Below are 27,939 nucleotides of genomic sequence, written 5' to 3' on the forward strand. Positions count from 1 at the left end.
TCACTCGCTCTTGGCTGAATCTTCAAGTTCAAGTTTCAAGTTTCTTTAATAGTTGTCAATGTCATACAGAAGTACAGAATACTTTCATACAAAATGCTTCTTACTGTTACGCTCCAGAGACTGTGCTAGACAAGATAGTATCAAATAACATAGTATAGCATGTAATTTTAGAAGAAGAAAATGAGGTCACAGTGTTCGGTATAGACATATGTACAATGTTCTGAGTTACCATATAATATACAATACTATGCAGTGTACTAATGTACAGTACTATATAGTGCAAAGCAGAAATGGGATGAGGTACAATTTAGGTACAATTTACAGTAAGGTGTACGAGTTGTAGTGCAATCCTTCATCAATAAATATAAAGTGTGGGGAGTGGGTGCTACAGTGTGTTTGTTTAAAGTGGGTGTGTGCTATAAAGTGTGTGGAGTGGGTGCTACAGTGTGTTTGTTTAAAGTGAGTGTGTGCGTGTGGATGTGTGTGCTATGTGCGTTTGGTGGTTGTTGTTGTGTAGTGTTAATTCATTGTTCGTTTAGCAGCCTGATGGCCTGGGGATAGAAGCTTCTTCTGAGTCTTTCTGTGCTCGCCTTGAGACTCCGGTATCGCTTGCCTGACCGCAGCAGTTCAAAGAGGCAGTTGTTCGGGTGACTGGAGTCTTTAATGATTCTCTTCGCCTTGCCCTTGCAACGCTTGTTTTGGGTGGTGATGTAAAAACATCTGCATCATAGCAGGCTCAGGCTGGACAAAGTAGTCTATAGCATGTTCATCCCCGTCTCTCTCCTACACAACCTGGCTTGACTAGACATAAGGAGAGAGAGAGATGATTACAATTAACTGGTACATTCAGGTCCAGAATTGTTGGAATTCCCTGACAAAGATGTGCAAAAAGCTGTACAATTTAAACAATACCATACTGGTAATGAGCAAATAGTTGTTTATTCAATGAATGCATGGAGCTGTTCCATCTTATTTAATTTGATACTAACTACTCAGTTCATACAGATTTCAAGTATTCAAATATCAATGATGAATATTGCATAAGGTTTACACAGTTAATAGACCACCTTCTTGTTTTATATTCATGTTCAGAGAGGAGGAGTAATAGTTAGATCTTTGTATGTGATTTATATGGCAATTAAATCAATGGTGTGCCACTGTGCTTGTTTGTTTGGGGAGTTTGACCTACAGTTAATGTGCCTACCACGTGAAGGTGCATGCTCAATGGACAGCACAAAAACAATTTGTGTAGGTGGAGACTAGAGCTACCACAGATAGTAATAAGTTATAAGAGTAAGTAATCCATACCATATATATCCTAATAGTTACCTTATTACCATACTTGGCTGAAAATAAACTTTGCTGCCTGTTGTGAATGTGTTTTTCCCTGTAGGCTAATACATAAGTAGGCATACATTTTTGCAGTTGAGCAAAAATTTGCAGTTGAGTAGGCTATATGTGCTGTGTTTTTATGTCTTCCATCGAGGACCACCTTGGAAATAAGTGTTTTAAATAAAAGATTATTCCGTTTTTTTGGGGGGGAAACCCTGCATATATCAGTATCGGAAAATTAAGAGTTGGACAATATCGGTATAGGTAAAAAAGCCAATATCGAGCATCCCTAATATATATATATATATATATAAATATATTTGAATATGAGTGTAAGCCTAAATCCCCAACAGACCTCAAATGTCACATTCTGATATGTGGGGGTCCGTGGAGAGAGAGAGAGAGAACATTAAATTCTCTGTGACCTATGACCTATTTACCGTCGGCCTGGGAGTGGAAGATGACCACGAAGACGGTGGAGGGCGGGTGGAAGGGCTTGGAGACCTGCGGCGCAGTGACGTTGGCTGGCAGGGCCGGGTCAGTGGGACAGCAGGCATTCTGGCTTCACACTGAAGAACAACAGGATGAGAGAAAACCACAGCGAGTATTATATATTATATATTAGGGACGAGTTATTTTCTAATAGTCGTGCCAGTCTCCTCGATTTTCATGTCAGAGTCGGAAAAAAAATATATATATAAATTTTAAATTTTTTTTAAGTGAAGCAAACCATTCTTATTTAATAGATTTTTTTATATTTAGGGGCAGCCTAATTTTCATAGCCTAATTGATCTAAAAGATGCACATGCTACTGTTTGTTTGTTTATTAAAACCGGTTGATAGGCCAATGCAATGCTGTTATTTTTTATTTGACGGTTTCTCGCCCCAGACAGTGTAGAATCCTACATGAGCCGTCGTGGGAAGTATTCGGTCTCAAGAAGGGGGGGGGGGGGGGGGGGGGGGACAACAACAAAATCAAAAACATAACGACAGCAACAAATACATTTAAAAAAAAATACTATGGCCAGTTTGGCCGAGATGTTTTTTTCTTTCTTATTTTCTCCTCGTCAAAATTCACATTGGTGGTTCATATGAAGCAGATACTGACCATTAGCCTAGCGTAAAACTCAGTGAGAGGTGCTTCTTAGCCCATTATTCCACATTCCATGGGGGTGTTTCATTACCATATATGGTTAATTAAACCACTGGACTCCACTTTGTGTGCACTATGGAGTAGACTGAAAACCACTGGACTCCACTTTGTGTGCACTATGGAGTAAAACCTGACTGAAAACCACTGGACTCCACTTTGTGTGCACTATGGAGTAAAACCTGACTGAAAACCACTGGACTCCACTTTGTGTGCACTATGGAGTAAAACCTGACTGAAAACCACTGGACTCCACTTTGTGTGCACTATGGAGTAAAACCTGACTGAAAACCACTGGACTCCACTTTGTGTGCACTATGGAGTAAAACCTGACTGAAAACCACTGGACTCCACTTTGTGTGCACTATGGAGTAAAACCTGACTGAAAACCACTGGACTCCACTTTGTGTGCACTATGGAGTAAAACCTGACTGAAAACCACTGGACTCCACTTTGTGTGCACTATGGAGTAAAACCTGACTGAAAACCACTGGACTCCATTTTGCGTGCACTGTGGAGTAGACTGAAAACCACTGGACTCCACTTTGTGTGCACTGTGGAGTAGACTGAAAACCACTGGACTCCATTTTGTGTGCACTATGGAGTAAAACCTGACTGAAAACCACTGGACTCCACTTTGTGTGCACTGTGGAGTAAAACCTGACTGAAAACCACTGGACTCCACTTTGTGTGCACTATGGAGTAGACTGAAAACCACTGGACTCCACTTTGTGTGCACTATGGAGTAAAACCTGACTGAAAACCACTGGACTCCACTTTGTGTGCACTATGGAGTAAAACCTGACTGAAAACCACTGGACTCCACTTTGTGTGCACTGTGGAGTAGACTGAAAACCACTGGACTCCACTTTGTGTGCACTATGGAGTAAAACCTGACTGAAAACCACTGGACTCCACTTTGTGTGCACTATGGAGTAAAACCTGACTGAAAACCACTGGACTCCACTTTGTGTGCACTATGGAGTAAAACCTGACTGAAAACCACTAGACTCCACTTTGTGTGCACTATGGAGTAAAACCTGACTGAAAACCACTGGAGTCCACTTTGTGTGCACTATGGAGTAGACTGTAAACCACTGGACTCCACTTTGTGTGCACTATGGAGTAAAACCTGACTGAAAACCACTGGAATCTACTAAGGCTGAGATCACTGCGTGAAACTTATAGTTTTTTTTTGCATGTGTAATTTTTTTTATATACCTTCTTCCTAAAAAGTGGGTAAAATTTTTTTTTAACGTTAGTTTGTGTGTGTCATGGGCCAACTACAGAATCGCAAAAACTACAGTGACACACACACAAACTAACGTTAAATTGTCGTTTTCTTTACTTATTTTTTCCCCCACGTGCAACATACCGGTAATGTTTGAGAATGTGTGAGAAGATCTACCTGTTGCTACTTCTTCTTCTCCTCAGGTCTTCTGCTCTCGGTTTCTTCACGGGAGTGGGTCGAGTGGTGGCCATTATGGGAAATGTAGTTTTTGGAAAGATGGTGGACACTAACTGTGCCGTGCCTATCCTGCTGGTATCAGCTCTGCTGTTTACAGGAGGGGTTGTCGCCCGTCTCCTCCGTGTTATTTTTTTGTGGAGTGGAGACGCTCTCTGATTGGCCACTGACATGTGCGCCCAATCGCGTGACGAGCTGTGTCTTTGCCCATTTCCGGGTCTAACAGCCTGCAAACTACCTAACGCCTAGTTTATCACTGGTTAAGCTTAGGCGACTCTTTCGAAGTTGGTTAAGGTTAGAGATTGGAATCAGGGCTGGTGTTCTATCGCCCTGCTCTGAGACAAACTCTAACCTTAACCAACTTCGAAAGAGTGCCTAAGCTTAACCGGTGTAGAAACAGGCGTCACACGATTGGATCAGAGAGGGTCTCCGCAAAATGCGGCTACGGAAAAAAAATAACGCGTCTCCTCCATAGATATCTATGGTCTCCTCCCACAGACCAAACAGACGGAACTCACATGATAACTTCCTGTCCCCACATTCTCTCTGTACACAAGGACGCACAATGTCATAGATGCGAAGCGCATGCTCTGTGAGCGACCACTAGGGGCAGAGCAGCTAACGTGCGTGGTTTTTTTTTTTTTTTTTTTTTATTATTATCTTTTTCCCCCTCCTTCTTTTTCCGATTTTTCTCCCATCCCACTGTTAGTCGTTATGCCAATTCCCAACCCCCTTCCTGGTTGTTGCGCACTTTCCCCTACTGTTGGTCCGAGAGGCCGGAGACTGTCACTATAGACCACCGCAACACTGCCGGGATTCTGAAATCGGGGAGGAGATAGCGGGGGAGCATATGAATGAATGTGGACGAGAGCCGTGATGTAAGTGGTTGCCGATACGGCTGTGGGGGTGCTAGAGACATGATCGAATAGACGTTTATGCGCCTCACTCTCCTGAACACGGCGTGACCCATTCCTAATCGATCAGAACTAAATCGGCAGAGAAAAAGACCATTTTAAAGCACCTATTCCGCATGCACATGCGCAGATTGCCCATGGAGTCTGGACGACGCGAGATGACGCACGAATGAATGTGGACTGTTCCATCAGAGGGCGGAGCTTCGGTGGTAATGTGTGTGGCTACAGACCGCTGCACTTAAATATTTTTTTTTGATCCACTTTTTCTCCCATTTTCTATTTTCTCCCATCCCAATTTCGTATCATCCAATTCAACCCTCCCCTGTCACGAACGCTGTTTCTTGCCTCCCACAAGCCGGCTGCAATGTGGACTAAGTCATACATAGCACAAGTCCCCTCCGGTACTTGAGGTAGCAGCAGTCGCATCTTTTCACCTGCGCAGCTCGATCTCTCAGTGGCGAGGAGTAACGCGTGGGAGGCTCACGCTGCCCCCAACACTTCCTGATTCTACTGCGCAGGCGCACCAACCGACCTGTAGGAGTCGCTGTCCACAACGCCCGATCCCCACCCATCAGTTTCCCACCCCCTAATACGGCCAATGTGTATTAGTATGAACGACCAGCTAAACTGAGAGCCATGTGGAGCGCTGGGCTCGAACAGGCAAGCCCAGCGTCTCCGTCATTCGTGGCGAGCGCCTTGCACACTACGCCACGTAGCCGCCCCCGCTGCACTTAAATATAAACATTAGTCTACCTGGAGACTCAATGAGGTAATTGTAGATGTCGCCATAAGACGTGTCTGGCCATTTAGTGGGATCATTTTTTCATCATCCTGTTCGGCTGAAAGGACACTGGCCACCGAAGCTCCCCCCTCTGATGGAACAGTCCACATTCATTCGTGCGTCATCTCGCATCGTCCAGACTCCATGGGCACTCTGCGCATGTGCATGCGGAATAGGTGCTTTAAAATGGGCTTTTTCTCTGCCGATTTAGTTCTGATCGATTAGGAATGGGTCACGCCGTGTTCAGGAGAGTGAGGCGCATAAACGTCTATTTGATCATGTCTCTAGCACCCCCACAGCCGTATCGGCAACCACTTACATCGCGGCTCTCGTCCACATTCATTCATATGCTCCCCCCGATTTCAATGTAACGCGGAAGTGTAGTGGTCTATACATGCTTTCCTCCGACGCATGTGCAGCCAGCCGGCAGCCAGCCTGGCCGCGCAGATTCTCACCGGGAGAGTGTAACGTGTGGAAGGTCGCACTACCTCTCCAGATCCTACCCTTGCTGAGCAGGCGCCCCGACCGAACTGTAGGGGTCGCTGTCCACAACGCCCAGGACCCACCCACGGCTCCCCTCCCCCTAACTCAGTCAAACGAGTTAGTATAGCGATCAGCCCGAGCCAAGGCAATGCTGACTCTCCGGGAGTCGAGACCGCAGCCTCTTGCATTGGTGACGAGCACAATCTCCCCTATGCCACCTGACCGCCCGTGCGTGAGTTTAAATATAATAAAAAAAAATCACAAACCCATCAGACAAATCAAAATGGTACAAACACATCACACAACAACACATACTAAAGAAAACCACTACGTATACATGCTGAATATCACGTTGGGGACTCGGTACACAACAACAACCATACATACATTATTATATAAAATATATATATATATCCACCTAGTGGAGTAACTGGGTATATATCCAACAGGCCATATACATTATTCATACATTCCTCCCCTTAGTTTAGTAACTAGTTATATATCCAACAGATCCTATACATATATTCATACACAAATATACACATGCATACACACATCCACTCACTGACATATACACACACACTGCCCTACAAGGCAAAACGCATCGACCTCATCAAGTGAGTGAGTTACTGGGCTTAGTGACTTAATGACGTCGCCAGTCTTATAGATGCGCGTCACATCCAAACATGTCAGCAGACAACCTCTGGCTTCTTGGTTTGTATTAATGACATTCTATTGGAACCAAAGTTTTCTCCTGTTGTGCCGTTTCACCCGTTCATTTTGCTGAATTCAGAGCAATTGCCATTGATTTTTATTAAGTGTCACAGGACCAGAGGTTTGGGCTGCTGGTGACTTAACCCATTCCATCACAAGGTCCTATTCAGGGTCCAATATGGGCTAAGAGTGTAGTAAATATTTCAGTGTAACTAAAGGACTGTGACTATTTATAAGGGGGGGGGGGTGTATGCTGGACAATCAAGCTTCTTTACACAAGTGAATGTTGGCAGGTAAACGAGCACCAGTGCCTTATGTGCCTTCTTTATTTTCATCATGAAATGCCAAAAAATAACATGAAGGATGGACAAAGATGTTTTCAAGGACAGTGTGCATCTACACCCTCTGCTAGCGTTTATCTGATGTGCCGTTCGACTGTGAAGACAGGAGAATCGGTAGGGAAACAAACATGTGATCCTATAGGCGGGAATTCAAATCCAGCGGTGCATGTTGTGTGTGCCAGCCACCTTTCCAAAAAGGTTTATTACAAAGTAATAAAACAAAACAGTAATGTGCTTGCAACCATATAAAGACACGGTCAGGATAATAGATTACCTGGACTAGTTAGAATGATGTCAGGATAATAGATTACCTGGACTAGTTAGAATGATGTCAGGATAATAGATTACCTGGACTAGTTAGAATGATGTCAGGATAATAGATTACCTGGACTAGTTAGAATGATGTCAGGATAATAGATTACCTGGACTAGTTAGAATGATGTCAAACAGGTGAATCGTTTACAAAATTGCTCTTTATTTATTGTCAAATGTGTTGATCAATTTATCCTATCCCGTTGCTAAGAGTTACTCTTTTCAGGGTGTCTAAAAAGTTGCCTTTGCTTCAACGTTGTGTTTACGATGTTTTGGTTGGAATTTGCTATTTGCTATTGAAAGTCAATGGAGCTACAAATAATACAAAAAAAGCCACATGCAGTACAGCAGTTGTCAACCCTATTGATGTACATTAGCATTGCTATTTGTAGCAATTGTATAGGTGCTGCCCCCCTGTGTATTGTATAGGTGCTGCCCCCCTGTGTATTGTATAGGTGCTGCCCCCCTGTGTGTGTATAGGTGCTGCCCCCCTGTGTGTGTATAGGTGCTGCCCCCCTGTGTGTGTATAGGTGCTGCCCCCCTGTGTATTGTATAGGTGCTGCCCCCCTGTGTGTGTATAGGTGCTGCCCCCCTGTGTATTGTATAGGTGCTGCCCCCCTGTGTGTGTATAGGTGCTGCCCCCCTGTGTATTGTATAGGTGCTGCCCCCCTGTGTATTGTATAGGTGCTGCCCCCCTGTGTATTGTATAGGTGCTGCCCCCCTGTGTGTGTATAGGTGCTGCCCCCCTGTGTGTGTATAGGTGGTGCCCCCCTGTGTATGTATAGGTGGTGCCCCCCTGTGTATTGTATAGGTGCTGCCCCCTGTGTATTGTATAGGTGCTGCCCCCCTGTGTATGTATAGGTGCTGCCCCCCTGTGTATTGTATAGGTGCTGCCCCCCTGTGTATTGTATAGGTGCTGCCCCCCTGTGTATTGTATAGGTACTGCCCCCCTGTGTATTGTATAGGTGCTGCCCCCCTGTGTGTGTATAGGTGCTGCCCCCCTGTGTGTGTATAGGTGCTGCCCCCCTGTGTGTATAGGTGCTGCCCCCCTGTGTATTGTATAGGTGCTGCCCCCCTGTGTATTGTATAGGTGCTGCCCCCCTGTGTATTGTATAGGTGCTGCCCCCCTGTGTATTGTATAGGTGCTGCCCCCTGTGTATTGTATAGGTGCTGCCCCCCTGTGTGTGTATAGGTGCTGCCCCCCTGTGTATTGTATAGGTGCTGCCCCCCTGTGTATTGTATAGGTGCTGCCCCCCTGTGTGTGTATAGGTGCTGCCCCCCTGTGTATTGTATAGGTGCTGCCCCCCTGTGTATTGTATAGGTGCTGCCCCCCTGTGTATTGTATAGGTGCTGCCCCCCTGTGTGTGTATAGGTGCTGCCCCCCTGTGTGTGTATAGGTGGTGCCCCCCTGTGTATTGTATAGGTGCTGCCCCCCTGTGTATTGTATAGGTGCTGCCCCCCTGTGTATTGTATAGGTGCTGCCCCCCTGTGTATTGTATAGGTGCTGCCCCCCTGTGTATTGTATAGGTACTGCCCCCCTGTGTGTGTATAGGTGCTGCCCCCCTGTGTATTGTATAGGTGCTGCCCCCCTGTGTATTGTATAGGTGCTGCCCCCCTGTGTATTGTATAGGTGCTGCCCCCCTGTGTGTGTATAGGTGCTGCCCCCCTGTGTATTGTATAGGTGCTGCCCCCCTGTGTATTGTATAGGTGCTGCCCCCCTGTGTGTGTATAGGTGCTGCCCCCCTGTGTATTGTATAGGTGCTGCCCCCCTGTGTATTGTATAGGTGCTGCCCCCCTGTGTATTGTATAGGTGCTGCCCCCCTGTGTATTGTATAGGTGCTGCCCCCCTGTGTGTGTATAGGTGCTGCCCCCCTGTGTGTGTATAGGTGGTGCCCCCCTGTGTATTGTATAGGTGCTGCCCCCCTGTGTATTGTATAGGTGCTGCCCCCCTGTGTATTGTATAGGTGCTGCCCCCCTGTGTGTGTATAGGTGCTGCCCCCCTGTGTGTGTATAGGTGCTGCCCCCCTGTGTGTGTATAGGTGGTGCCCCCCTGTGTATTGTATAGGTGCTGCCCCCCTGTGTATTGTATAGGTGCTGCCCCCCTGTGTGTGTATAGGTGCTGCCCCCCTGTGTGTGTATAGGTGCTGCCCCCCTGTGTATGTATAGGTGGTGCCCCCCTGTGTATTGTATAGGTGCTGCCCCCCTGTGTATTGTATAGGTGCTGCCCCCCTGTGTATGTATAGGTGCTGCCCCCCTGTGTATTGTATAGGTGCTGCCCCCCTGTGTATTGTATAGGTGCTGCCCCCCTGTGTATGTATAGGTGGTGCCCCCCTGTGTGTGTATAGGTGCTGCCCCCTGTGTATTGTATAGGTGCTGCCCCCCTGTGTATGTATAGGTGGTGCCCCCCTGTGTATTGTATAGGTGCTGCCCCCCTGTGTATGTATAGGTGGTGCCCCCCTGTGTTTTTGTATTGTATAGGTGCTGCCCCCCTGTGGTATGTTTCTGTATTGTATAGGTGCTGCCCTTATGCCCGTAACCTAACTATCACTTTCAATTGTACCTATAATGATAGTTGCTGATATTTGAATGTCTATTTTCGTAATAAAGATAATTGTGTAAGTCTTGTCTGTCTTTTGTCCTCCAGGACGTGCTTCATGCATCCTCCACTAATATATTTAACATCTATGGTAAATAACATGTAATTTGATTTCAATATAACTCTTTATGCGATATGCAGTAAATGTATTCAAAGTGTATTAAAGTCCCTTTGTTCATTCCTGTGGCTACAGCTCCATAGAAAATCTATTGAATTCCTGGGAATGATGTACATGAGACACTTGACTGAGCGACTACTGAAAACTGACATACTGGTTTCACCAAGTACTGCGTTAACTCTTTTAGTGACACTTAGTAAAACTTTTTAGTAACATGCACACACTCTTGTTCAAGGGGGAACGCCACCCACTTCCAAGTTTACATTATGTTCTTCCTGTGCCCCAGGACGGTGCAGTCAGTATTTGTTAACGTGCATCATTCTCTCTTAAGTCTAGACATCGGAGAGGGAATGATGTAACGGGAATGTAAAATCTGGGGCTGCTGCAGACGAGGAATGGGGCTCCCGATTTTTCGAGGCCATGAAATGTTTGTGTGAGCTCTTACAACACCCAAGTGACATTTTAATTCTGGTTCAGACCTTCTACATGTAGCAATGCTAGAATATATACCTCATTTTGGTGTAAGCTCACCAACATTTATTAACTTTTTACAAATGAGAGAAATGCATCTTGCATCATCTATCTGATAAACTTTAAAACTGCACTCGCGTGACGTGTGTACATGATGTGTACAAACGATAGCCTATTATACAAACACATCTTTGCTGTTGCATATCAATCCTTGTATGACAATTCCTGTCAATAAAAATATCCAATCATGATGGTTTTTCTTTAGCAGGGCTGAGGGTTGAAAACATGACGGATTACCTTTTTCTCTTCATCATATTCATATTTTTAATTTTTATAATAAATAAAGTTGTAATACTTCAAGATCACATTTCACTAACACACAAGGAATATGACAAACAGTTTTTGACAGTTTGGAAGAGAAAGCCAGTGTGCATAAAAAAATTATTTGGAAAAAAGCTTTCGCCTACCAATTTCAAGTCAAGTAAAGACTTTTATTTGTCACGGCATACAAGCATACAGTGAAATGCGGGGGGTCTTGCCCGCAACGATTGTGCAATAATACAATAATAAGAATCCAATAGGATGAGAATAAGACATTTGTGCAATAATACAAGTAATAACAGGTATATGCACATGAAGTTTACAAAAAGCATGGTAAGACATGCTAAGGCCCTGCGATAGTGCAATACACTGTTAGCTACGGATGAGGCACTGGGTCTTAAGTACACTACTATACAATCTACAGTTATACTATGTGTCCTTATGGTAGCTTGCTATCCATCTGTTTACTATACAAGAACCACTCCCGTTCTTGTTTTTAAAGTGACCTTTCATCATTCAAGTGGCCATTGAGTGAGCATGTGTGTGTGTGTTCATGCTAAAGTGACTGCTAGTGTGTGAGCGTATACATTGTGTGTGTGTGTGTGTGCTCATGTGTGTGGAGAGTTCAGTGTTCAAGACTGATGGCCTGGGGGAAGAAGCTGAGCCGAAGTCTCTGTCCTAGTTGCTGGTGTTCGCAGGCGTTTGCCTGACCGCAGCAGCTTGAACAGGCTGTTGTTGGGGTGGTGAGGGTCTTTCATTATTCTGCAGGCTCTGGATTTGCACCTCTTGTTATATAAGACCTGCAGGGGTGGTAGTCCAATACCCGCACCACTCTCTGTAGGGCCTTCTTGTGTGCCGTGCTGTTTCCATACCAGGCAGGCAGTGATGTTTCCAGTCAAGATGCTCTCTACAGCTCCGGAGTAGAAGGACTGCAGTAGGCACAGCACTCGACTGGTTTTCCTCCTATCTCACTGACAGACATCAATTCATCTCCCTCTCCGGCCACACTTCTTCCCACTCCTCAGTCACACAGGGGGGTCCCCCAAGGCTCAGTCCTCGGCCCCCTGCTCTTCATCTGCTACATTCTCCCCCTTGGTCACATCATTCGTAAATACAACCTCAACTTCCACTGCTACGCTGACGACACCCAAATATACATCAGCACACAATCCCTTCACAACCCACCCCTCAGTCACATTGAGTCCTGCATTTCCGAACTCCAAACCTGGTGGACTAGCTGGAGGGAACCAGGCAGAGCTTAATGCTTTTAATTTTTTATTTATGTGAACTATATGTATGTTTGTTGTCGCCCTCCTTGGGTGGGATGGGGTGGGGTTAGGCCGGGGATAGTAATGGGGAAGGAAATGGAAGATGTACAATTTGAAAGTATAACTGGAATGTATACATTTGCATAAATTCTTCCAATAAAAAAAAGAGAAACCAAAAAAAATTAAAATAACAAGCTAAAAGCTGTTTCCTACGTGGTATGGCCTGCTGTCTCCTCAAGGTGGCACCAGAGTGCTCCAGATGATCAAAACTGACGAACTCAAAGTCCCATGATGCAACATCAATCGGCACCTGATCAATTGCACCTGCGCGCTAAACAATCTCCTTTTGGATCAACGTGTCCGTCTCTGACAATGGTGAGACTTTTCTGTCCCCTAATCCTAATCCACGTGAATCTAATCAATTGTGTGCTGTAAATGGGGTATTCTCGTATCCGAAGCCTTTATGGTGTATTAGTCTATCAGACCCGTACAGTATTCATGATGATTTTGTGATTGAATCTCGAAGTATAACGATATCTTCATATAATGTAGGGACCGTAATAATGGCGGCCCGTCTTGGTTACTTCTTTACATTTGAACCCCATCATGTCGACACACAGTATGTAATTTAAGACCTTGTGACTAGTTGTAGTGTACAGTTGTTTGAAAATAGATTTAACCGTTTTTCTTTTCTGTGAGTACATTGGTTAGCTTAGCCATCATTGGGGCAGGGGTTGTAGTACACGCTGTAGCTGGTACTATTCTAACTGGCGTGTGATGTGTGTGCCACCGACGCTGGTTTTGAATAGTTTGTTTTATAAGGTCTTAACAATTTAATGCTCTTTACTTGCTGCAATTCGAAACTGGCCCCCGTAAATTACCAAACCCCCCCTCCCTCCCCCCCTTCCTAATACACTAGTACAGTTTCCTCCCCCTCGTATGTATATATTTTCTGTTAGGATCTCTGTATATTTGCATTATATGTCACAAATGTAACAGTACTGTGTACCTGTATGTCATAAATGTCATGATATATATCTATGTTGCGTATGTCATAAATGTCATTATGAATTGAAAATGGGGGACCCTGATGTAAACAAGACGAAAGTCTTTCTCTGGTCTGCATCCCCTTAACATTCTGCAATCTGTTAATAAAGTTTTCAATCAATCAAACCTCACTCCCTCACACACACACTTTCCCTATGTCTCACACAAACACATTCCCTCTCTTTGTCACTCGCATGCATTCTCCATTTCTCTCTCCCCCTCTCCTTGTGGAAGGATTTTGAAGATATCCGGCGATACTTCTCCGTGACAGAGTGGACCGGGCTCGGTGAAGCGGAAAAGAAACGCTACCGCAGAATAAAGGAGAACCATCTTTTTCTGAAATCTATGAAAGGTATTAATAGTTGTTGTAGTAACAATATTAGTATAGGTATTAATGGTAGTGGCGGCTAGGTGGTGTAGTGGGCAAGGCACTCGCCACCAGTGTGGAGACGCTAGGATTCGCGTGTTCGAATCCAGCTCTCCACATTGTTTTCAGTTTAGCTGGTCGTCCCCAGTAATACACATTGGCCGTATTACGGGGAGGGAAACTGAAGGGTGGGGATCGAACGTTGTGAACAAGCGACTCCTACAAGTCGGTTGGTGCGCCTGCGCAGTAGAATCAGGAAGTGTCGGGGGCAGCGTGAGCCTCCCACGCGTTACTCCTCGACACTGAGAGATCGAGCTGCGCAGGTGAAAAGATGCGACTGCCGTTACCTCAAGTACCGGAGGGGACTTGTGCTATGTATGACTTAGTCCACATTGCAGCCGGCTTGTGGGAGGCAAGAAACAGCGTTCGTGACAGGGGAGGGTTGAATTGGACGATACGAAATTGGGATGGGAGAAAAATATAGAAAAATGGGAGAAAAAGTGGATCAAAAAAAAAAAATTGTAGTAATATTTGTTGTAGTAACAGTATTAGTTGTATTAGGAGCAGTTTGCACGGCCTCCTCTCCACGGACCTATATTTTATGCATAGCGTGGGTGATGGTGATGATGATAGAAACCGCTGTGGGGCATACAGTTGAATGCTGGTATTACACTCACTGAGGGACACGAAGAAGTCAAGTCCGATGGGATTTGGGAATCTCAAAAACAAATCTGGATTGGAATAGAAAATGCATTTATATTAAACAATACAGACTATACAGCACTTCTTGGGGTCTGTAGGTTAAGCACTTATTCCCACCAAAACCCCCCAAAAAGCATCACCAAAACCGCCCAAAAAGCATAAAAAGGGCGCCCCCCCCCCCCCCCCCCCCCCCCCAAAAAGGGCCCTCGGTTGAAACACACAGGTATAGTGCTATTTTCAGCCTTTGAGCACCTGCCCCTCTAAAGTCCTGTCCACGTCCCTGCTCCTTTGGCAAAGTATCGGCGGTGACTTTAGGCTTCTGTCTGTCTGTCTCTCTCTCTGTATGTCTCTGTCTGTCTGTCTGTCTGTCTGTCTGTCTGTCTGTCTGTCGTCTCTGTCTCTCCTGCAGCCCTCAGTCCCTCTGTCTGTTTTTCTATCTCGGGACTCAAGCCTAAACCTCCGGCCTTTATGGCCAGAAAGAAGTCCCAGAAGGTGATGCTTCCTGTACCGGAGTCTTCAGGGGAGGAGGAAGAGTGGAGCCCTGGTCTGGAGAGACGGCAAGGTGAACACAGTGGAGAGAGAACCCATAATAACATTGTTAAAGCTAATTAGCCTAATCAAAAATAGTAGCCTATAGTACATTTACACACACACACACACAGGGAGAATAGTTTATAGCCGACTTAATGATTTTTGATTGAATATTTCTGCTAATGAAGTGAAATATTTATTATCATCAACTATCCAGTTCGTTTTTATAGTGTAAAGTTTGGCTACTTCAAATCATTGAACGTACCGAGAGAGAGAGGGGGGGGGGGGGGGGGGGGGGGCTCAGACTCAGACTCAGCCCCTCCCATTCTCACCCTTGCAGCTGGAGTGGACGTCAAAATGTAAACTCAAGTCCAATGAGACTGAAACACTGGAATCCTAGCAGAGTCACTAACTGGTTTAAGTTATTTATATTATAGTGAAACACTGGAATCCTAGCAGAGTCACTAACTGGTTTAAGTTATTTATATTATAGTGAAACACTGGAATCCTAGCAGAGTCACTAACTGGTTTAAGTTATTTATATTATAGTGAAACACTGGAATCCTAGCAGAGTCACTAACTGGTTTAAGTTATTTATATTATAGTGAAACACTGGAATCCTAGCAGAGTCACTAACTGGTTTAAGTTATTTATATTATAGTGAAACACTGGAATCCTAGCAGAGTCACTAACTGGTTTAAGTTATTTATATTATAGTGAAACACTGGAATCCTAGCAGAGTCACTAACTGGTTTAAGTTATTTATATTATAGTGAAACACTGGAATCCTAGCAGAGTCACTAACTGGTTTAAGTTATTTATATTATAGTGAAACACTGGAATCCTAGCAGAGTCACTAACTGGTTTAAGTTATTTATATTATAGTGAAACACTGGAATCCTAGCAGAATCACTAACTGGTTTAAGTTATTTATATTATAGTGAAACACTGGAATCCTAGCAGAATCACTAACTGGTTTAAGTTATTTATATTTACTCGTTAGATGACATGTTGTGACTTTGAACCACTGCAAAGACGGCATATAAGTAACTACGATGCGTCGGTCATGAATATGCAAATCGATGAAATGTCACGGTCGACATCGACGCCGCTGACTCATCGTTGCAGCCCTATTGTGATATGTTATATGCCACGATATATACTATGTGATAAGATGTAGTATGATATGATATATGCTACAATATGATATTATGTATGATATTATATAATGTATGATATGATATATGCTACAATATGATATGATTCCTATAATATTAACAGGTCCTTCAGCGGTGAAGAGGTCAGCCCCGGTCAAGAGGTCAGCCAGAGGGAATAAAGCTCCACATTCTGCTACTCAGGTCTGCATTGACTCTGTCTTATAATGCTAATAGACAACAAATAGACCATTTTGAATTAAATGGCGCCAGGACAAGTGTATTACAATAACAACATAAACAATGTCATATCACAGCCAAATTTGTACTGGGAAACTAAATGCCACCAAATACTGTTATACCATCAAAACAAAGAAAAATATGGTGATATGAAACTTGGGCCACATCGCCCAGCCCTAATCTTCATTGGTAAGACATAGGGCTATGTTTAAAAAGAATCAGACATATCCCTTTAATATAAGAAGATCTAATTATAATTCATTACATTTATATAGCGCTTTCCTCAGACTCAAAACGCTTTACAACGTAGGGTTAGGGAAATTGCCTCCTTCACCACCACTGGTAGCACCCAACCTTGGGCTACGCAGGCTCAATGGCTACCATACACTGGCACCAGGCACACATCACACTACACAATGGCTGCCATACACTGGCACCAGGCACACATCACACTACACAATGGCTACCATACACTGGCACCAGGCACACATAACACTACACAATGGCTGCCATACACTGGCACCAGGCACACATCACACAATGGCTGCCATACACTGGCACCAGGCACACATCACACTACACAATGGCTGCCATACACTGGCACCAGGCACACATCACACACTACACAATGGCTGCCATACACTGGCACCAGGCACACATCACACTACACAATGGCTGCCATACACTGGCACCAGGCACACATCACACTACACAATGGCTGCCATACACTGGCACCAGGCACACATCACACTACACAATGGCTGCCATACACTGGCACCAGGCACACATCACACTACACAATGGCTGAACGGCTCAGGAGACCGGGATTGATATCAGCCAATTAAGGTGAAGGGATGATTAGGTGGCCTTGATGTCAGAGACCTGATTGGGAATTTGGCCAGGAACGTCGGGGCAACCCCCTACTCTTTACGATTCTTTAACGACCGAATTCAGTCAGAATTATGGGATGTTGTTATAATCTCCTGATTTAACAGACTATCTCTGTCTCTCTCTCAATCGCTCTCTCTCTCTGTCTTTCTCTCTCTTTTGCTCTCTCACCCTGTCTCTCTCTCTTTCTCTTTCTCTGTCTCTCTCGCTGTCTCTCTCTCTTTCTCTGTCTCTCTCGCTGTCTCTCTCTCTCTCACTCTCTCTCACTCTCACTCTCACTCTGACTGACTCACTCTCTCTATCGCTCTCTATCGCTCTTGCTCTCTCACCCTGTCTCTCTCTGTCTCTCACTCTCACTCTCTGTCTCTCTCTCTCTGTCTCTCTCTGTCTCTCTCTCTCTCTCTCTCTCTCTCTCTCTCTCTCTTGCACCAGGGAGCTGAGCCAGCTGCACCCATCACACCAGGGCTTCCACCGAGGGAGGAGGATCAGGGTTATACCAGAGGGATCAACTTGAGGAACCTGCCCAGGGTCATTTATGAAGAAGAGGAGGTTCCTGAGGACGACCACTATCACTGTAAGTACTGTATAACCTAGTATATTTTATTTAACATTGAGATTAAAAATCTCTTTCAAGAGTGTCCTGGCCAAGACAGACGGCAGCGCATTTAACAGGGTTTCAGTATCGAACTATATAAAAACTAGAAGACGTGTATTGTTTCATTCCGCTCGCCATCAGCCTAGAATGTTTTCAAAATGTCATCGAAACGGCAGAGAGATATACCTCTCACATATATAGACTAGGCCAGTGGTTCTCAAACTGTTGTATGCGTACCACTAGTGGTACTTGGTGGTACTGCTGGTGGTACTTGAGAAAAAGAAAAAGAAAAAAAATTATTATAATTTTTTTTTGCAGTCAGGCCACTGAACTTAGAAGCAGACCAGGCCAGTGTTTCTAGTTGTGGTGGCGCGATAGTTAGATAACCTAAGTGGGGAACAACCAGGAGATCAATGTGACAGAGTAATGCAGTCTAAACAGTCATAAATCTTTTATTCAACTTCAGCCCTGATCATAACTATTTACATTTTTAGATTTTTTTGTAATGTCGGATAAAAAAAAATATACTCCCACTTTTCTGAAAATGCTGTCGGGGAACATAGAACCCGGGGAACATAGGGATGACCCCTCTGTAAGTCACAGAAGATTTGAGTAGATATGTTCTGGGTTTAGGCAGGGCTGTACAGTGCGAGATATGTCTCACGTGCTACACTGACGTCAGTCTGTGCGATGAATGGATTTACCTCAGTAGCACTGGTGCGATGGCCCGCGTGTGTGGTGCATAAATAAATAAAAAAATAGTGACGTATTAAGTTGAATGGGCCACGGCGCCACGCTATCCACTTGGTAGTTGTAGTCTCGTGCGATTAAAAACAATGTCCCGTCTGCGTAGAGTCCATATATCAAACACCAAATCCCATAATTCCTAGCGAACAATATGCCAGCGAGTTGCGAGCTCAATGTACACTGACTGAGTGACTTCGACAAAATGAAGCGCTTTTTTAAGGTATTAAATCCAACAAAAGAAGGATTAGTACAAAATCAAAACCCCAAACGAGCCCGAGAGGGACCACCGCTAATAGAAACGAGACAAAATGAGAAGATTAACAAGATGTACAGATATAACGCAGAGTGGGAAAATGATTTTCCGTGGCAAATTTTTATCTGTTGTAGCATCTGTTGCATCGGTCAAAACCGTTCATTCATATAATTCCCTCTCATCCACTTCTGTCAGCAGTGCACTGTGACTGCACACAGCAAATACTATCTTTGCTTCGCTACAACAGAAGGCGAGAGGCGTCACAGTTATCAACAAACAGTGGAAGTCGAGGAGACATGAATAGAATTGATCAACTGGCTAACGCTAAACTACAGTGTCTAACTAACTAACGTGACTCTGCAACACCAGTTCCATTAGTGAGGAAATGGGGGGGGGGTATATCGACAACGCTTGACAACAGGTTCAAAGATAACTTCACATTTATTGGCAATTTGTTTCTTTATATCGCTTGCTCCAGCCAGGTTCAAACGGGAGCATGTCTATGTTCCCTGGGTCCTATGTTCCCCGCTTGCTTGATCAGACCACCAGCCCTGATTCCAAATTCTAACCTTAACCAACTTCGAAAGAGGGCCTAAGCTTAACCAGTTCGAAACAAGGCGGACATTAATAATTAATAAGAAATAATAAAAATGTATAAAAATTTCAATCAATCAAGCGGGGAACATAGGACCCGGGGAACGTAGGGATGATCCCGTTCAAACTGTGTTGTTGACAAAATGCCATCATGGTGTGGTGGTCAGCTACGGAGCATCAGAACGCTCAATCTCTCTCTCGCTCTCTTCTCTCTCTCTCTCGGCCCATGGTTAAGTTTAGGGTCAAGGTAGATAGGGTTAGGGTTAAGTTTTAGGGTCTCTCTCTCTCTCTCTCTCTCTCTCTCTCTTGATTTAAAGTGGCCAAACGTTACAATATAAATACTAACTGGATAGTTATTATCTGAAATATTATAAAATCATTAAGTCTGATTATTATTGTCTCACAGTAGTGTGTATATACATTGTGTGTGTGATTTTAGCTAAAGTTGATAGAAAACACAGTACTATGCAAAAGTCTTAAGCACCCAAGAGTTTTTATATAAAGTGTCTTACAGTAGATTATTTGATTTTTAATAATAATATACCGGTAAGCTGCATATAAGGAATACAATACTGTCATACCATAAAATTGTATCATTATTTTGCATCGTGTATCATTATTTTGCATCGTGTTGAATCGCATCGTATCGCCCCGAATCGCATTATGTTGAATCAAATCGTATCGTATCTCAACAGGGGGTGAATCGTGTCTCGTCTTATTGCCCGGTGCTTCAAATGTATCGTATCATTGGCACCGTATCGAGATCGGCCTCAGTGATGAAGATGCACATAACTACATCGTATGACTACTTAAATTCCCCTCTGGGATCAATAAAGTATTAATTATCTATCTATCTAATAACGAGACAATATGCAAATAAGGTAATAATAATAATAATTCATTATTTATAAAGCACTTTTCATTCATGCAGAGTTCCTTGTACTTCTGATTAATGCAATGGTGTGTGTGTGGATTTGAAAAAGTGGCCAGCAGACATGATGCTGGAACTGTGACACGTGTGTGTGTGTGTGCACACACACACACTTGAATAATAATAATTTTATTTATTTTGTTTCACAAATATGTACAGGTGTTTGTATGCATTATATCTATTTGTTATGTTGGTTTCTAGCTTTCCCTGTAATCTGAGTCCACACCAGCGCTGCCTGGTCTCGCACTGCTTCTGTTATATCGGTTATATGGTTATGTCCTTGTTTTTTTTTAGTTTTACATTATGGGCAAATAAAGAGAGAATTTGTCTGAAAACGTTTCTTGTTAAAGTTTGGATTTTGTGTGCCCTGTATGCAAGATTCATGTCCCTTGCCAGTCTCATACCTATTTAAGTAATGAACTGCACTATACTTGTGGTTGTTTTTAGAGACGTTTTATACTCGTGCTACAAGATTTTGGCCTGTGCTACAAAACTATCAACCTCTGTAGCACCAGTGCTATGTGCAAAAAGAGTTAACGTACAGCCCTGGTTTAGGTGCCAGTAGATGGCCTGACGTAGCGTGTCTGGTCATGTTCTTCTCTTATGTAAACTATATGATCATAAAAATACTGTGGTTTTTTGACAACTTGAACATTTCTGAGAAAAGTAATGAGACGGGATTGCAGACGTTTCTCAACCGGAAGCCATGATACATTTCTGTGCATAACTCCAATGTTAGTGTGCTTTGAACAGTGGAGAGCTAGTCTGGCAGCCTTATTTTGAGCTATTTGTAGTTTCTAGGCAGAGAGATAGACCTCTCGCATATAGACTAGGGCTGCAATGATGAGTCCACAATGTCATTGTCGACCATTAAATTACCTTGATTTACATATTGATGACCGACGCATCATATCGTTACTTATGTGCCGTCTTTGCAGTGGAATATGCATCGGGCAAAAATGGGGCTAGTTTTGCATAACACGCCTGGCGATTGCATACCCAAAGTAATTTGCAATTTATTATACTTTATACTTATAGCACATGCATGAGTCTGGTCTCTTTTGAAAGGAAACATTCTGAACTTTTTTCCACAACAAAGAGGAATCACTCTGAGTGCTAATGAAATAGAGTTACAGAGGTTTGAACTAGAGATGTTCCGATACCATTTTTCCCTTTCCGATCCGATTCCGATACCTAAGCTTTGGGTATCGGCCGATACCAGGGGAGGAAATTAGGCCACTTTACTGGCCAAATGCTGGTATTTTTTACGTTTGGCTGGTAAAAGAAATCAGATACCCGCCAGTTGGCTGGTAAGCCAAAAAGTTAGTTTCCTCCCCTGCTGGCGAGTATACAAAAAAATAAAACATTCTGCAATCACTGCACTGGCAAACGGTGCGTGTCTTCTGAGTGTTCGCTTTAGTTGACAGTGCCACGAGAGCACTGCACAAGACCACCCGCGGACATATAATGTTTAATAAACGTTTGCGCAGTACTGGCCAACCCGCGGACATATAATAATAAAAGTCCCGCGGTACTAGGCTAGCCATCAGGAGCACTCGCAAACAGATAACGTTAAACACAGCAGAAGATGGAAAACAGACAGACTGACCAACGGGGAACTGCATCCAACCCTAGTACAACCCTCGAGTATAAGTTACTAAGGACACATTTAAATCACAGAGGTGTAATGTTAGTCTACTGGAACTGTATACAGTGGTTAGCTTCTAGTTAGCGTTTTAGCTATAGCTGCTTGCTAGCTAACGTTAGCCCCGTGTGCTCAAAGCAGCCAGCTAGGTGTATCTGTTATGACTATAATGTTTCCAAAAAAGCACCGGACTACGACGTAAGGTTAGACATTTTATTTCATGCTCAAAAGCCCCTGGCTTGCACATCGCAGTCACGAAAGGGGCTAGCTCAACCAGTGCACTGTGCACAACAACCCAACTGACGTTACCACAACACTTGACGGTACTTCACAGCACTGTCGTAAGACCACCGTGCTGTCTTAAAGGCACAGTGTGCCTACCCAGATGCATACACAACATTGACACGGCTTGACATACAAAGAAGTAATTATCACAATTAGCGATTTTTTTTGTCTGGTAAAAAATCTGTTTGGCTGGTAAAAAAAATCAGATACTCGCCAGTTGGCTGGTAAGCCAAAAAGTTAGTTTCCTCCCCTGGCCGATACCGATATTTATCCGATACCAGTGCATAAAAAAAAATTATATAAATTATACTTTTTTTTTTTTTTTTTTTTTTTTTTTTTCAGATACTGTTATACTGTTTTTTAGTAATAACTAGAACGTATGGTATTTATTCAACAACAGGTGATTGTATAGATTTGTATTAGTATCATTAATCAATGAGTATGGGCTGCAGCACTGCAGATATACCCTACTCCAATGATCCACACGGACATTAAACGGTGTTGCACTCGCTACTCAGTGGCTCTGCAGATATACCCTATTCAGTCTGTAAACTAGTGGCAGATAGAACGTTCATGTTGTGGTTTTTGATGCAAAATAAATATTCAACATTCTCTTTTGAAACTCCGCCTCAGACTCTTATCCTTTGGCACTTGCTGTACTTTGCTTGCAGGTCTGCAGCCATTATTGCTGGATTATGTGAATAGCACCAACTTTAGACACGGTAACGTTATCAAGCTAAGCTAACTGACCTAGCTCGCCTTCCCGCATCGACATTAAGATAACGTTAGTAATAGTCAGCTAACGCTAGTCCGTAGCTACTTAACTTAAATACAATTCACCGTGGGTGCATTATTGTTGATAGACGGTCACGGACAGTGTTAGGTCCTGGAGAAAGGACAGGCGATCATCTGATTTGATGTAACGTTAAAAGCGGATGTTGTTCCAACTAGCTATCTTTCCAGCTAATGCTATCATAACACCAGCCAAACACATCCCGATTCCCGTCCGAGCTCCCCGTCACACCGCACTGTCGGGGACAATGGAATTTAAGAAAGTGTATCTGCTGTTAAAATGACACAGCATCACACTTTAAAACATGTTCATTTTATAATCCTCACTCTCCGCAGGACTCGGCAGGAGATAAATTACATCATGGGATCGGAGGCTAGAATTTACGTGTACTCGCCGATACCGATACTAGCATTTTAGGCAGTATCGGCGGCATTTCCGATACTAGTATCGGTATCGGAACAACTCTAGTTTGAACACACCGAATGAAGTAAAGGTTTTGTGTACTCCCATAACGGTTCCATAGCCTGAAGTCTTATCTACAGTACAGGTCCATAGTTTAATAACATTATACTACATCTCCCCCTGCCCCAAGTTCTCTCCTCTCCTGCCCCCCACCCCCCTTGGTTTTCCCTTACTCTCCTCCCGTACTTGTTATCCGTTACTTGTGGTTTTATGTTCCTGTGTATTCTTATTGTCCTCCGTTTCCCTGTGGTTCTTTGTTTCTTTTTTGCCTATTGTCAGCGACTTTGGGTCTTTGAAAAGCGCTATACAAAATAAATGAATTATTATTTTATCTGTCCCAGGGCATATCTGACCCGTTTTCAGTTGATCTCTTCCCCCACAAAGAGCTATCTCTCAAATATATAATACAGGCAGGAAAATATTTATTTATAAAAGAAGAAGAAAACATTCGCAATCAGGCTCCTTTTCCTTACTAATTCGGCATTCTCTTTTCCAAATAATCCAGCCACATAACTATCCATTCATGAAATTAAATTGCAACTTTATGATTCTCCTTACCGGGAATATCCATCAAGAACATTAATGGTTTGTAAGAGTGGCATTTAACAATGTAGCGTAGCATGGGACCACGCAGCAGAAGTGATCCTGGCCAGTCATAGCCACAGCTATCGGCTAGAATAGAATAGAAATACTTTTATTATCCCGAGGGAAATTTTGCTAGTTCAATGATATAGCATAACAAACTTTCTATATATTTCCTGGTATTCTGACCAGCTCTGTTAGTCGGTTACCTTATGGCGGGTTATTAGCTAAATCTTACCAAGATTTCAAGCTCTGATCATAGTATACATCTAGGTGGTGTTGCACCAAAATGATTAGCTTCTAATTGTCCAGATATACTGTAACACACTGCATACATTATGCTATAAATTCTGTTGTGAAGGATGGCAAACTGTTAAAATATTTAAACTTTTTAAAAAATATATCTTTTTCCTCCTTTTTCCGTTTTTTCTCCCCTCCCACTGTTAGTCGTTGTGCCAATTCCCCAGTCCCCTTCCTGGTCGTTGCGCACTCTACCCCCTACCGTCGGTCCGGGAGAGCGGAGACTATCGCATGCTTCCTCCGACACATGTGTACCCAGCCCACCACCTCTTTTCACCTGGCAGCGTGGACTCTCGCTGAGAGAGTGTAACGTGTGGAAGGTCACACTACCTCTCCTAGATCCTTCCCTCGCTGTGCAGGCGCCCCGAGCAAACTGTAGAAGTCGCTGTCCACAACGACCCAGACCCACCCTCTAACTGCCAATTGTGTTAGTGTGACGGCCGGCCAAGCCGGGAGCAACGCTGACAGCTGGGTTCGATACCAGTGTCTCTTGCGTTGGTGACGAGCGCCTTGCCCTCTGCGCCACCCAGCCGCCCTAAAATATTAAAACTTTTGACGGCAATGCGGCAATCCTTTAATATTTATGTATTGACTGACTCTCTCTCTCTCTCCTTATGGCTCCGTCTCTTCTCCACCTCCTCTCTGTCTCTCTGTGTGTAGACTGCTACAGCTGTGAGGAGTTCTACCTGTGTGAGTGTGTTGTCCACGGTCCTCCTGTCTTCTGCCCTGACGTGGAGGTGGCTCCAGGACAGCCACACAGAGCCAAGAAGACTCTCCCGCCACACTTCAAGGTATTGTTTCCTTTAGATCAGTGTTTCTCAACTGGTGGGTCGCGACCCAAAAGTGGGCCGCAGGGCCATTTTGAGTGGGTCGCGGATGTCTGTTAATTATTATACATTTTTTAAACTTTTTTTTCCACTACCTATCTTTGTTAAACTGGCTTCTCAGCTCTGGTCCAGCTGAAGACAAAGCAGAGGAACAGATTGGACATTGAGCATGACCTCAGAGTTGCTTTGTCTACCATCACCCCAGACTTTGAGACTCTTGTCAGGAGCAAACAACATCCCCAGTTATCCCATTAGTTCCCTGTTATGTTAAGCTAAGAAGGATATATTATTTATTATTATTATTTTATTTCATTGTGTTTTTAGCCCTAGTTGCACTTTTGTTGCAACCCCAGTTATCCCATTAGTTCCCCCAAACCTTTTTTTTGTGTTGGGTCCCGAGGCTAGACGAGTTAAGAACCACTGCTTTAGATTATCTTCAGGTAAATTGCAGTAAAACACAAACTACATCTTCTGGTATCCCTTCCCACTTTATCCAATCAGGAGAGATAACCCTAGATATTTTAATTTTACTTGTTTCAAGCACATACTTGTTTTTATTTCTTATTTTTGTCGGACCCTTTTTGCAGTGTGGAGTTAATAATAATAATAATAATAATAATAATAATAATAATAATAATAATAATAATAATAATAATAATAATAGATTCCATTTGTAATGCGCTTTACAGTTGCGGGGCAAATCTCAAAGCGCTACAGTTAAAATAACTTAAAAACTAGCGAGAATAAAGGAAAGATAATATGAAAATAGGCAAGACTAACACATAGAATAACATAGAGAAACATAGAATAAATAAAACTGATAAAAGAAATTGGTAAAAGAACATAAAATGTGTGGAGCAAAACATTTGATAAAAAGTCATCGGAAGGCTCGACTAAAAAGGTGAGTTTTGAGGCCTTTCTTAAAAGCATCCACAGTCTGTGGTGCTCTCAGGTAGTCGGGGAGAGCATTCCACAGACTGGGAGCGGAAGAGCAAAAAGACCGATCTCCCATAGTGCAGAGATTTGTCCTTGGGCGCTGGAGGAGGTTTGCCTGGCCAGAGCGGAGAGGAGGAGTGAGGGGTGATGAGTTCTTTGAGGTATGGGGGGGGGGGGGGGGGGGGGGGGCGTTTCCGTTCTCCTAGTTGGAGAAAGTGAGAATGGGATACCAGCACATTTATTTTGTGTGTTTACTGCAGCGTGGAGGGACTGGGAGACCATGTTACTGACCAGACACTCAGCCATGTTACTGACCAGACACTCAGCCATGTTACTGACCAGACACTCAGCCATCTTACTGACCAGACACTCAGCCATGTTACTGACCAGACACTCAGCCCTGTTACTGACCAGACACTGAGCCAGGGGTCCAGAAGTCTCGTCCCATAGTGGCGAGGGTCACGTAGTCCAAAATGAAGCATGCCATCATGGAGAAAGGCAGAGAGTTGAAAGGCTCTGCCTTCGCGATCACTGATCAATATCCATCTGAGATCATGAGGAGACGACGTCTACTCCATCCAATTATGACGGACGCAAGGAACTGCAACAAAAAGACCTGTCTGTTCATCGATAAACCCTTCATTGATGGACAGTTGTATCGCAACTCCGATATTACATATTGGCTGACGGGCGGTGATGAAAAAGCACAGGCTGGACGCTAACGTGTTTCTTACTGCAGTAAACAATGGCGCAGGCTGGTGACTATACACACGCGACTATGGTTGCTATGGTAACTATCCTCATTGAAAGTAACATCCCGTTCCAAGTGATGTCTGATGACCATTTATGTGTGTCCTGGGTTGTTGTGGTGTTTCTAACGTATTTTTATAACGTGTGGTATTTTCTACATCATGTATATGGGCAATTTACCAAAGGGCTTAATCTTAGCTCACATTAATATATGTAGTCTTAGGAATAAGACACATGAGCTGGCTCTCTTCTTACAGCTAATAGGATACATATTCTTGCTGTGTCAGAAACGCATTTGGATGACTATCTGTAACTCTAGTATGGCTATAGCTGGTTTTACTTTGTATAGAAAGGACAGGAACAGATTTGGGGGAGGAGTGGGATTCTATATATGTGATCATCTTTACCAATGATTTACCGTTGGCTGTAAAAAATGTTAAAACAATTATGTATGCTGATGACACAACATTATACAGTGCAGCTACAGCTGAGCAAGATGTAACTGACACCTTAAATAGGGCCTTAACAGACATTTATGAATGGATTGAGTGCAACAAGTTGGTGTTAAATATCTCTAAGACAAAGGCCATTGTGCTTGGATCTAGACACATGTTGGGCATGCATAAATTAAAACTGTCAATTGGCACCACACAAATTGAACAAGTGAACACAATAAAACTTCTCGGAGTTACTATTGATAGCTCCTTATCTTGGTCTAAACATATAAATAATATTGTCATTAAAATGGGTAGAGGAATTCTTATGACTAGGAAATGTTCTGCTTTTATCACTCCCTCCATAATAATCTGTTATTCATTCTTTGGTTTTGTCTCATTTAGAATACTGCCCTGTTATCTGGTCGTCGGCTACAAAATCGAATTTAAAAAAGTTGCAGGTTGCTCAGAATAAAGCAGCTCGCCTGGTACTAGGCTGTTCATACAGGACAAGTATTGGTTTTATGCATGAACATCTGGCATGGCTGATGGTTGAAGATAAAGTATCGATGAGTCTTCTAATGCTGCTGCGGAACATTATTAGCACTGG

At 43.6% G+C, this 27,939-nt stretch overlaps 1 protein-coding gene across 1 annotated transcript in view; it reads left to right on the plus strand.

Annotated features, from left to right (window-relative positions):
* Window positions 1–16,330: 16,330 nt before the first annotated feature.
* The window catches only part of LOC311233635 (histone-lysine N-methyltransferase PRDM9-like), a gene marked incomplete at both ends in the record, with an annotated part of 31,175 nt that continues 19,566 nt past the window's right edge, over window positions 16,331–27,939 (plus strand). Inside the window, 3 exons of the mRNA XM_084320601.1 lie at window positions 16,331–16,345; window positions 17,628–17,769; window positions 25,043–25,173. Coding sequence (XP_084176727.1) covers window positions 16,331–16,345; window positions 17,628–17,769; window positions 25,043–25,173 — 288 coding nt within the window. The remainder of the gene's footprint in view (window positions 16,346–17,627; window positions 17,770–25,042; window positions 25,174–27,939) is intronic.

Source organism: Notolepis coatsorum (genome assembly GCF_963971535.1).
Source record: "Notolepis coatsorum genome assembly, chromosome: 8".
NCBI lineage: Eukaryota > Metazoa > Chordata > Actinopteri > Aulopiformes > Paralepididae > Notolepis > Notolepis coatsorum.